Source organism: Eutrema salsugineum, unplaced genomic scaffold (assembly GCF_000478725.1).
Source record: "Eutrema salsugineum unplaced genomic scaffold, Eutsalg1_0 scaffold_1, whole genome shotgun sequence".
NCBI classification, from domain to species: domain Eukaryota; kingdom Viridiplantae; phylum Streptophyta; class Magnoliopsida; order Brassicales; family Brassicaceae; genus Eutrema; species Eutrema salsugineum.
In genome coordinates, this window is record NW_006256909.1 from 12267348 (window position 1) to 12280919 (window position 13572).

At 38.4% G+C, this 13572-nt stretch overlaps 1 protein-coding gene across 1 annotated transcript; it reads left to right on the plus strand.

Moving 5' to 3' along the window:
- Positions 1-6286: 6286 nt before the first annotated feature.
- Positions 6287-7213, plus strand: LOC112081975. The gene is made up of 2 exons (XM_024149050.1): positions 6287-6818; positions 6885-7213. Exons 1-2 carry the CDS (start codon positions 6287-6289, stop codon positions 7211-7213), a joined length of 861 nt encoding a protein of 286 aa, XP_024004818.1.
- Positions 7214-13572: the final 6359 nt, after the last annotated feature.

A 13572-nucleotide genomic window follows, 5' to 3' on the forward strand; every position in this document is an offset into this window, starting at 1 on the left:
AAGTCTGACCCTGCGTCTGACCTGCGTCTGCTGGTCCGATGGTCCACCGGAAGTACCACCGGCCTCAAAGATCCCTCGTGCTCGCCATTGCCTCTCTCGGATTGCGGTGGCCAACTGCGGAACCGCTTCCGCAATGATGTCGAAGAGCCCGTGCATCTCGGTGAGCTCCTGCTTCTGGGCCACTTGCTCATGCCTGAGAGTGGTGATCTCAGCATTGGTCGTAGCAAGCTCCTGGCGAAGATGACTCGGATCCTCCTGCGTGGGAAATCCGGAAGCCGAGACGGCAGGACAGTCTCTAATAGAGCCCATCCCTAAGGTTCGGCCCTACTTCTTCGGAGCAACCTACAAATGAAAATAAAAACGTTAATTAATTATTAAGTAATAAATATAATAAATTTTAAAAAATTTGAAATAGATCATACCTCCTCAAAAATCTGGTCTTGCTCAGCGACGGTTAACGGTACTTGGATAGTACCGTCAGGTGTGGCCTGGGTTTCCGCTCGGCGATCCGCTGAATAGCGGCATTGTAGATCTCTTCTGACCGAACTTTGAAATGGTGAAAAATTTTCTTATTGATTTTCACTTAATGTTACAATGGTGCTTACTTGTTATTTCTACACAGTGTATTTTCAAAACCCTAGTGAACTTACAACTGCTAAACTTGTTGCTCCTAGAGTCAGTCAACATTGCACGTGAGCATCAAAAGGGTTTTGCATTGTGATTGTATCTGCTGCAGCTTTGCAGCTAATCATCGTCCTTGGCTCTGCTTTACTTTTGTTTTTGTCATAGGGTAGAAATTTGTCTTGAAGTGGACTTTTGACATAGAGTAAAGAGGCCGACCATTGTGGCAGATTGAGCTCACTGTTGGGCTTCACCGTTTGGGCTTGCGACAAATTAATTGTGCCATTTACTGTTCTATTGGTAACACAACAACAAAAGACTGAGCTTATTGACCCTATCACATTTTCATCGATAAATTAAACTGTGAGTACTAATATGTTTAACTCAAATAATTAAATATTTTTCAATTTTGTTTTTTTTTTTCTTTTCAGTTTTGAATATTGCTTTTACAGTGTTTGCTCACTTTAGTGAAAACACATCATTGCAAAAGTTAATTAATTCGCCTTCTGACTTATATTCAACTAGTCTTAACCCCAAAAGTTTTATTATCCAAAGTGAGGTAGGCATACTCAAACAAAAATTTGAAAGCATTCATAAGAAATTTAGCAAACCTGGCATACCCAATACATAAATGGATAGATGTGCAATAATGTAATACCACATATATCTCTAGATTTGGGTACGTTGTTTTCACTTTCCCTCTTTCCAAAAGTTAATTAGTTATAATTAGATGAATATCTGCATGTAACCTTTTTGGTTACGTTGTTTCCACTTTCTTTTCAACTATTTTAAATTTATATATTTTTTATATTTTCGTAAAAATTAATATAATCATCATTTGTTACTTGTTTATATGTTATTATAAATAACTTTAAAAAATAATTTAAAATATATATTGAATATTATTAAGTAATCTAAAGTTATATCAAAATTAAATAAATATCTATCAATATTTTTAATTAGTTATGACATAAATTCTCATTCAACATCTACATAAATATTAGTTATAAGAGTTAATTAATAATTTTTTTTTAATTTTTTTGAGTATTTTAAAATTTAATATTAAAATTTATTAATTAAAACTTAAATAATTAAGTGTCATTCTCCCTACTGCTAACGTGTCAAAAAGTTGGAGAGATTTGGCCCTCTTTAATATATTAAAATAGTTGTATTATTAAATTTCTATAAGAACGACTAGCCATCAGATCAAAGAATTGCAAGCTTTGAATTTTTGTTTTTTGTGGGGTTAAACAATTTCCCTTTTACGTTATGCATTGTAACCTCCTTTTTATATTTTGTTTTGTTATAATTTTAAAATATATCTTATTATATAAAGAAAAATATTTAAAGTTAATAACTCGTCTGATCATGACATATGTCAAGTTAAACAATCAGATTTTGATATGTATTTAATTAATTTTTAGTCATATTTTAACAAATTTTATTAAAAAACTTATGAAATATTTTATAGGATATTTTTGGGGTGATTAATGTACAATCTAAATAATAAGTAAATATTGTTTTGCCAATGTACGTTGTCATATTTTCCTTAAGGTATGTTATCTTTTTTTAAGCATATCATAAAATTTCTTTTGCTTAAAATTATTCTGAAGTTACACATTAACTAAACTCCGAAAAAATGATTGTAAACAACAAAACAAATTTTCACACAAAGCATGGGTAATCTGTTAATAGTAATAATCGATTTTTAAAAAAAAAATCAAACTGCACCATTTAACATTTTAAGTTGGGATTTTTAATTTGTAGTCACTTTCTATTTTCTAACCTTTTGATTTTTGATTTTATTTTTAGAGTTAAATAACCATTATTGGACCATATTCTATTGTATTGGGCTTATATAAGTATTACATTTGGCAAATAAATATCCCACAATAGAAGTTGAGAGAAATCTTGGGTAATATATGAGATATATATATATATATATATATATAGTATGTATAAGTTGATTTTATTTTTAGAGTTAAAATAACCATTATTTGGTCATATTCTATTGTTTGGGTTTATATAAGTATTACATTAGGGATTAGGTTGAGAAATATCCCACATTGGAAGTTGAGATAAATTTTGGTTGATATGTGATGTATATTTATCATATGTATAAGTTGTTTATTGTATAAGAAAGTGTATTCAGTATTTTCTATATGGTATCAGAGCTAAAATCATGAACCATAACTCTTTGCTTTCTTCATTTTGCGTTCGAGTTCTTCTCTGCTCGCCCTTAGTTTTTATTTTGTCGGTAGCTACAACCGTTTTTTTTTTTTGATAAAACATGGCTACTGATGGTACCATTGTTGCAGCGACTGGTGATTCCAGCGCTAGCACACCTTACATCTTGTATTCCTCTAATAATCCAGGTGCTTTGATTACACCGGTGGTTATGACTGGAAAGAATTTTAATGAGTGGGCAGAGGAGATGATTAATGCATCCCGAGCTAAGAAAAAATTATGTTTATTGACGGTTCGATTGCCAAACCCACAACGACAGGAACAGAGCTCGGTACGGACCCCAAACATCAACATGAATTAATTCAACAACCATGGAGTTAAGAGAGACCCACAATTCCAGCTCGAATCCAAAGAAAGAATGTCGCTTGAAGAAATCTCTCTACGGTCTCAAACAAGCACCACATTGTTGGTTTGCTAAACTAACTGTCCATTTGAAGGAGGTTGGTTTTATTTAATCATATTATGACTATTCTCTTTTGATATATTTTGTGATGGTGTTGAGATTCGAGTCTTTATCTATGTTGATAACTTGCTAATTTACATAAATAAATCGGTTGCTTTGACGAAGTTTAAAGACTATTTGAAACATTTTTTCAAGATGAAGGATCTTGAAAAGCTCAAATATTTTCTGGATTTAGAGGTATCTCGTAATGAAGAAGGTATTGTCTTGTTACAATGCAAATATGCTTTAGAGATTACAGCTGAAACGGGTTTGATAGAATCATGGAACCATCGGACATATCGGACGTACCGCGGGTTGAGGTTCGGATCGAGGAACAAGACATATCGGGCATACCGCGGATCGGGGAACAAGAACCAGCGAGCGATCCAGACCCTGCCCTGATCGTACCAGCCGGACCGATGACCAGGTCACGTACCCGGATGCTTACGTGATCGATCTAGTGTGTGCTTACCGGCCTTAGGAGCCAAGCGACAGACCCAACAACGGAACCAAACCACAGGCCATGACCATTCTCATGTATTTAGGTCCGAACTAACTTGGTTGGGGTACTGTTTTGATACTCTTTTTCCTTACATCCGGGTTTGTCCTACTGCGTTTATCGGATGAGGTTTTAACGAGGTTAAGGCATTACCCATCTCACGACCTTGGTTCGTCCGCCGCTTGGTACATGGTTCGGAAGTTCAAGAGTTTTCTCTGCTAAGTATGCGAAGAGTCATCCGAGGAAATTTAACCTTTTTTCAACCCCTTCTTAAATGTTTTATTTGAATTTATTTATTTTTTTGTCATTTTCTATGAACGACCGATGGTCTTCTACGCCTCTATATAAAGGCTTCTTTGTACTCAGATTGTCATCAGCTTTTTATCTATCAATTTTCTTTAAGTTTTCTGTTTTGTTTTTCTTAGAAATTTTCGATACTTGGTGGTTAGCAGTTTGATAGTTCGGTTTATCAAGTAATTCTCATCTTACTTGACGTAGCCTTTGCCGACAAAGTGAGAGAGAGTGTTCGTAGTCATATTCGGGGCTTAGGGAATTTTGGAACTTGTCTCACATCCTAACATCCAATATCACAATCTCTTCCTTTTTTGTTTCCATTCCCTCGCTTCTCTTCTATTATCTCGGGATTGGGCCTAGGTATTTTCGGGATTTCTCCCACGCCTTAGCATCTCTCTCGCTGAAACGATCAGAACCAAGGAGTTTATCAATCTCATTGAACCAAGTGCTTGACATCTTATGAAGTGGTATCAGAGCCACACACTTGTAGAAATTCAGTAATATCCTTCTTTGTTTTTCTAAATTCCATCTTTTCTCATCTATCTCTTGTGATCTTATCAGAAAAAAAAAGAAGTCCAAAAGTCAAAAAACAAAAAGAGAAGTTTAAATAAAAAAAACGAATCAAAATCTTTTCTACCTATCTATCCTCTTCTAGTCTTACAATCTGCTTGATTTTGCTGTTCGGTTAAAGGCTTAAGTCGAGTTGACAAATTAGTTCATTTAGAACCGAGGAGAAACTCTCGTGTGTTGTGAGGACCTTAAGAGTGTGAGTGAATTCAAGAGAGAAAAGACTAAGTGAGGAATATTTGCTAACGTGTTTGTTTCTTTTGCAAAGTACCCTTTTTATGTCATCTGATCTATCTGACGGTGAATTTTCATACTACACTTTCCGAGACAGTAATCACATTCCGTGGGTCAATCCCAAAGAAATGGACGCTAGACTGAACCAACTGACCGAACTGATGGAACGGATGAACAACGGCTTGAGTGCAGCCGAGGCAAACAGATGGAAAGGGAGGTAGTAACCAGAACCGTGATGAACCATATCACCTTAGGAGAAATCGTAACCAGGTGAAAGTCTTTGAGAAACCTTTTTATACGGATGGACACACCTCTGGCGGAAGCCGCAATAGACCCTGGCAAGGTCAAGGAGCTCAGTGTAATCGAGACGATTTTTTCCGACGGAATGGACCACGCGACCGACAGGATGATCGAGACAACCGGAATCACAGCCGAGAGCGGTACAATGCGGAACCTGTACGAACTCGACCCGATAATGATCTGAGAGGAATGAAACTCCGGATTCCTACATTTTATGGCAAAAACGATCCTGACGCGTTCCTGAAATGGGAGAAGAAGACCTTAATTATCTTCGGTTGCCAGGATAGAAAAAAAATCAACTTGGCCGCATCTGAGTTCAATGGCTACGCGATCGATTGGTGAGATCAGATTGTCACCAACCGGAGGCGAAATAGAGAGCGATCGGTCGAGATATGGGATGAGATGGTTAGCCTTATGAGACGGCGTTTTGTGCCAACTCATTACCATCAGGAGTTTCATACCAAACTGAGAAGGCTGACCCAAGGAGCCAAGAATCTCGAAGATTATTTCCATGTTGAAAGCCGATGTAGAGGAACCAGAAGACGCGACCATGGCAAGATTCCTTAGTAGACTGAACCGGGATATCCAAGATCGGATGAAGCTACAGGAATACACAAGTATGTCTGAGATGTTGGATAAGGCGATTCCCTTGGAACTGCAGTTAAAGAGAAAGGACCTGAGCCGACCCACTTATGGATCAGGATCACGACCAGCCAACCGGAACGACAAAATCTATCTAGCAAGGAACGATGCTAAGACCAAAACCGATTACAAGCCAAGTTTGCCTAGCACCGACGACTGAGGAAAGGCTGAGGCTAACCCAGTACGGAGTAGAGACATCGAGTGTTTCAAATGCAGGGGCAAGGGACACTATGCAAACAAGTGTCCTAACCAGAGGGCTATGATCTACTTGAGTCCAGCAAAATTGTTTCCGAAGGAGAAGAAGTCCCTGAGCCATTATACAATGATGAAGCTGGCGAAGAGTATGCGGCTGAAGGGGAACTGTTAGTGGCCCAGTGAGTTCTAGTGTCTTAGAAACCGGTATGGGAAGAGGATCAAAAGGAGAATTTATTTCACACTCGATGCCTGGTGATTGGAAAGACCTGAAGCATGGTCATAGATGGAGGAACTTGTACGAATGTTGCAAGCCAAAGTATGGTGGAAAAGTTAGGTATCAAGACAATAAGCACCTGCACCCGTACAACCTTAGATGGCTCAACAACAAGAGGCAACTCAAATTCAGCAAACAAGTCTTGGTGCCTTTTAAGAATGGGCGGTATGAGGATGAAGTCATGTACGACGTCTTACCCATGGAGGCCGGACACATTCTGTTGGGAAGACCGTGGCAGTATAACCATAAGGGGATCCACGATTGCTTTACTAACAAGCACTCATTCAAACTCAAGGGCCGGAAAATCATCCTAGCTCCTTTATCACCCCGCGAAGTTTACTTAGACCGAATCCAACTTGAGAAAAGCAGCAAAGGAAAATCCACTCAGAGCGATCCCCCAAACACATCACTTACAAAAAATGAGAGTGAGAGTTCAAGTGAACCACCAAAAAAGGCCTTAATCAATAAACCCATGAGAAGAGAGACTCTTTTCGTGAGACCGAGTGAGATCAAAAAGGCTATGCTTACTAAGCAGCCTTTAATTTTGCTTATGTTTTAATCCGCTTTAGTTAGCACCACTAAACTTGAGCCGGAGCTCCCGAGCAATGTTTCTTTGGTTTTACAGGAGTACACTGATGTTTTCCCAGAATACAATTCAGGAGGTCTACCACCAATCCGAGGAATTGAACACAAGATAGACTTCATACCCGGAGCGTCTCTCCCAAATCGGTCTGCTTACCGAACCAACCCGGTGGAGACCAAGGAACTACAGCGCCAAGTAGATGACCTAATGGAGAAGGGTTACATTAGGGAAAGCATGAGCCCGTGTGCTGTACCTGTTCTATTGGTTCCAAAAAAGATGGGACCCGGAAAATTTGCATGGACTGCCGAGCAATAAACAACATCACGGTAAAATATCGCCATCCCATCCCGCGCTTAGATGACATGTTAGATGAACTTCACGGCTCTAGTGTGTTTATAAAATTAGGTTTAAAAAGTGAATACCATCAGATCCGAATGAAGAAGGGAGATGAATGGAAGACCGCATTCAAAACCAAGCATGGTTTATATGAATGGCTGGTCATGCATGCGGTTAATGAATCATGTTCATATGGCTTACATTGGTGTTTTCGTAGTTGTATACTTTGACGACATCCTGATCTATAGTAAAAGCCTAGAGGAACATGTGAGCCACTTGAAACAAGTGCTAGAAATACTTAGGAAGGAGGGTTTGTTCGGAAATTTTAAGAACTGTTCATTCTGCACAGAGAACATGTTTTTTCTAGGGTTTGTTGTGAGTTCACAGGACATATAGGTGGACGAAGAAAAGATTAAAGCCATACGGGATTGGCCAATTCCAAAGACGGTTGGAGAGGTCCGCAGATTTCACGACTTAGCGGGGTTCTATTCCGAGATTTCAATACCATCGCAGCACCGCTAACTGAAGTCATAAAGAAAGATGTTGGGTTCAGGTGGGAACGAGCCTAAGAGGAAGTGTTCCAGGTGCTTAAGTATCGACTGACCCATGCGCTTCTCTTGTCCCTACCCAATTTTCTTAAGACCTTCGAAATCGAGTGTGACACATCCGGTATGGGCATTGGTTCCGTACTTATGCAAGAAAAGTTACCAATCGCTTATTTCCGTGAGAAGCTTGGCGGTGCTACCTTAAATTACCCTATCTACAACAAGAAACTCTACACCTTTATCCGAGCCCTGCAGATGTGGCAACACTATTTGTGGCCTAAGGAGTTTGTGATACATAGTGATCATCAATCGTCAAATCATCTCAAAGGGCAACAAAAGCTGAATAAGCGGCATGCAAGATGGGTTAGGTTCATCGAGACCTTTCCGTATGCGATCCAGTATAGCAAGGAAAAGAAATATTATGGCCAACATCTTGTCACGACGGTACACATTAATCACTACGCTTAAGGTGCTCGGGTTGGAGATGATTAAAGAAGCATATGTGACTGACCCGGACTTCCAGGAAGTTTTCCTCGCCTGTTCTAAATTTCCTCATGGAAAATATTATCAGACTGGTGGTTATTTATTCTATGAGAACCAACTTTGCATACCTAACTCTTCTTTGCGTGAGTTGATAGTTAGGGAGGCTCACGGTAGAGGGCTGATGGGGCACTTTGGTGTTTTGAAAACACTAAGTGTGGTCCATTGGTCGCACCTCAAGAAGGATGTAGAAAGAATCTGCCACCGGTGCACCGTGTGTAAACTTGCTAAAGCCCGCAGCCAGGGATCAGGTATGTACACTCCGCTACCCATCCCTACCGAGCCATGGACTGACATCTCAATGGATTTTGTCTTCGGGTTGCCACGGCCCCGCAGAGGTAAGGATTCTATCTTTGTCATAGTGGACCGATTCTCTAAAATGGCACACTTCGTTCAATGCCATAACACAGACGATGCCTCAAACATAGCCGATCTATTCTTTAGGGAAGTGGTACGCGTGCATGAGGTTCCTAGAACCATTGTTTCTTACAAAGATACTAAGTTTCTTAGTTATTTCTGGAAAACCATTTGGGCCAAGATAGGAACTAAGTTGTGTTTCTCTACGACCTGCCACCTCCAAACCGATGGCCAAACTGAAATAGTCAATAAGACTTTGTCAGCTATTTTACGACCGGTTATTAAAAAGAACCTTAGAAGTTGGGAGGATTATCTGCCTCATGTTGAATTTGCTTATAATCGAGCTGTTCATTCCACTACTCTTTATTCTCCTTTTCAGTTAGTTTATGGATTTAATCCACTTACACACTTGGATTTGACCCCTTTACCTTTGTCTGAGCGTGTGAGTATGGACGGAAAGAAGAAAGCTGACTTGATGAAAAAGATGCATGAGAAAGCACGGCAAAACATTGAGAGAAAAACAGAGCAGTTTCAGAAATATGCCAACAATGGGAAAAACAAGAAAGTGTTTGAGCCTGGCGATCAAGTATGGTTCTACTGAAGGAAAGAGAGGTTCCTAGAAGAAATAAAATAAAAACTCATGCCAAGGGTTGACGGGCCATTCACTGTTTTGGAGTGGATCAACAACAACGTTTATAAGATTGATCTACACAGAAAGTATTCTGTAAGTTAGCAGTTTCAATATAGCTGATATCATGCCTTTTCACGCAGATGAAGCAGACTTGGGGACACGTCCTTTTCAAGAGGAGGGGGATGATAGAATCATAGAACCATCGGACATATCAGACGTACTGTGGGTTCAGATATATCGGCGTACCGTGGATCGAGGAACAAGAACCAACGAGCAACCCAGACGCTGCCCTGATCGTAACAGCCGAGCTGATGACCAGGTCACATACCCGGATGCTTACGAGATCGATCCAGCGTGTGCTTACCTGTCTTAGGAGCCAAGCAACAAACCCAACAACGGAAACAAACCACAAGGCCATGACCATTCTCATGTACTTAGGTCCGAACTAACTTGGTTGGGGGTATTGTTTTGATACTCTTTTTCCTTACATCCGGGTTTGTCCCACTGGGTTTACCGGATGGGATTTTAACGAGGTTAAGGCATTACCCATCTCACGACCTTGGTTCGTCTGCGGCTTGGTACATGGTTTGGCAGTTCAAGAGTTTTCTCGGCTAAGTATGCGAAGAGTCATCCGAGGAAGCTTAACCATTTTTCAACCCCTTCTTAAATGTTTTCTTGGACTTTATTTATTTCTTTGTCATTTTCTATGAACGACCGATGGTCTTATACGCCTCTATATAAAAGCTTCTTTGTACTCAGATTTTCATTAGATTTTTATCTATCAATTTTCTTTGAGTTTTCTGTTTTGTTCTTCTTAGAACTTTTCGATACTTGGTGGTTATCCATTTGATCGTTCAGTTTATCAAGTAATTCTCATCTTACTTGACGTAGCCTTCGCCGACAAAGTGAGAGAGAGTGTTCGTAGTCATATTCGGGGCTTAGGGAATTTTGGGACTTGTCTCACACCCCAACATCCAATATCGCGAACTTTTCCTTCTTTGTTTCCATTCCCTCGTTTCTCTTCTATTCTCTCGGGATTGGGCCTAGGAATTTTCGGGGTTTCTCCCACGCCTTAGAGTCTCTCTCGCTGAATCGATCGGAACCAAGGAGTTTGTCAATCTCACCGAACCAAGTGCGTGACAAATCTTGAGAAGATCTTATCAAGTGGTATCAGAGCCACTCACTTGTAGTAATTCGGTACTATCCTTCTTTGTTTTCTAAATTCCATCTTTTCTCATCTATCTCTTGTGATCTGCTCAGAAAAAAAAAAGTCCAAAAGTAAAAAAAAAACAAAAAGAGAAGTTTAAAAAAAAAACGAATCAAATTCTTTTCTACCTATCTATCCTCTTGTAGTCTTACAATCTGCTTGATTTTGCTGTTTGGTTAAAGGCTTAAGTCAAGTGGACGATTTAGTTCATTTAGAACCGAGGAGAAACTCTTGTGTGTTGTGAAGACCTTAAGAGTGTGAGTGAATTCAAGAAAGAAAACACTAAGGAATATTTGCTAACATGTTTGTTTCTTTTGCGAGGTACCCCTTTTATGTCATCTGATCTATCTGACGGTCAATTTTTATACTACACTTTCCGAGACAGTAATCACATTCGGTGGGTCAATCCCAAAGAAATGGATGCTAGAGTGAACCAACTGACCGAACTGAAAGAACGGATGAACCAGCGGATGGAACAGCTTGAAGTGCAGCCGAGGCAAACTGATGGAGAGGGAGGTAGTAACCGGAACCGAGATAAACCAGATCACCTCAGGAGAAATCATAACCAGGAGGAAGAAAATCTAGTCCACGACCTGAAATCTGTAAATCCATCTCCTTGCATTAAGGTTTGTACGCATCCACATGTACCAAATAAGAAATATGTTATTTCCAGACGGCTATTACCTAACTATGGATGCAGTGCATGGAAAAGGTAGGTGTGAATGATGTGGATGATAATTTAATCCCCAACGCAGAAACGGTAACTGGGGAACCTCGCAAAAAGGTTTGTACACTTCGATAGTTACTAATATATATATATATAATTTCAGACAGGTATGACCAATGCGTATCCTTATAATTGTTCCTACTTTGGATGCAGATAAGTGAAAACGTTGGTGTGGAAAGTGGTAGAACCAATAAAGGAAATGCGGTGGAAGAAAATTTTGTACAGGACCCAAAATCTGTAAACGGAGTACACATGTACCAAAAAAAAAATTATTATTTCTAGATGGATATTACTTAACTATTATGAGTACTTATGTAGACTGGTGAGGTTGTACATAAATCCAATGAGGAAGGTTATCATTCTCGTGTTGAGGATCCGGTAATATACCAATAGCTTTGAAGAATTTAACTTAGGAATATACGTATAATAAAATGGTTCTAATTCATTTTTGTGATGTGAAATTAGAATCTTGCCAGCCTTGAAAGCGATGCAGCAATACAGCATGTTATGGGTTTCCTAGATACTTGGCTATACACAGATAATGATATGCTGCAAAAGATGGAGGTCAATGAGGTAAACGCAAGAGCAATAGCGTTGTATTCCTTGTATTCTGGGAAGGTCATCTTGAAATTATTTGCATGAGGTGTTTTGATGGGTGATAATGTTAGAAAAGAAATTCTAACTTTTTATAATGCATAATGTCAAAATAGGTACGTACACTCGCAACTGGGACTAGTGAAACCATGCTAACCGACGACTCGAGTAATTATTCATTCCGATTTGACCCCATTAAGGTAGTTCAACTGTCTGTTTTAACACTTGGGAACATATAATGATATATTGTATGTTTTAGTTGTTTTGGAATAATTAGTTTAAAATGATTTCAGTAGATGCCTATGTCATGTGTAAATCGGATACTCCATTGATTCACGTTTCAACTGAAGTGTCTGTTGATAAGGTACGTTGTCAGGAGATATCACTTATCAACAGGATTCTCGAGTGTAATCAACTCTTATATTTATAATTTCATGCTTTATTTAGATTCTGAGTATGTCGTTAGTAATGCGCATGATGGTGCACCAGCGATGGGGTGTGTGATAGAGAAGGTGATTATTCGTGGATGCATAATAATTTTTTTTTGACTTTTTTTTGTAAAAATGTTGTGATTCCTACTTAGATGTTTTTATAATTTCTACAATGGTTTAATATTGATAGGACCCGGCATTGGATACATCAATTGTCGTTTACTCTGATACGCAGGATGTTGATGTTTGCGAGGGTAAAAGTCAGGTAAGAAATGAATTAGCAACTATGTTACAGTTTTTAATTTATAGAAGCAATTAGATTCGCTCAAACACGCTCTAACCCCTTAATTTTACAGTTGGATCTAACTTGCGAAGAGAATGACATGTTAAGCTATATATAGAGCAACTCTGTATTGAAGCCACACTATTTACTCCCAAATGTTGAAGAACAATATTTCACAATGTTCCTGGAATTACTGAAAAGAAATCCGGAAATATATGATTTAATTCAAGTAATTGTGTATTAAATTTTCTAGAATGTTATTAATCGCTATATCTAAATACATTGAATAAGAAGCATGAAATTACAAAAAAAATTGGTGATTGACAACCAGTTTTTCATTGATCTTGCTGAAAGAGTGAGAAGTCTAACTACAATGGTAAGTTGTTTTTACGTATGTTTGGTATGTGTTTGAATTTAGTTGTGTATTGTTGTGTTAATAATATTGTTATTTCTGTAAATAAATGGTACTTTATATATAAGATACATGGAATTCATAGTGGTAAAAATGGATGTCTTTAAATAGACGGTATTTTATATATAAGATACATAGAATTCATAGTGGTAGTGAGTCAAAATTTAGTATGTACAAAATGAGGGGACGACATATTGAGGATCGTAGACTCCTTAGGGAAATGATGAAATAAAATAAGTGATAACATATGCGAAGAACCAGTACATTGGATGTATTGAGCAAACATTGAGAGATTATCAATGTTATTATTTTGGTAAATTTGTGTTTTATTCTATAAAGCAATAATGTGGTTACTATCTAATCCTGTCTTGGTGAGACATGGTTCCATTGGACAGAGAATAATGGAAATGGATTCAGCAAAATGGATGACATTTAATGGGGAGGAGATTATGGTAAACAATATTATTGAATTTGTGTATGTTATCATTGAATTTGTGTTCGAAGAACCAGTACTTTGGTGAGTGCAAACATTAACAATTTTTCTCTGTTATGATTTATGTAAATTGGATTTCTACTATGGAATGCAATATATGGTTGCTATGTAAACTTTC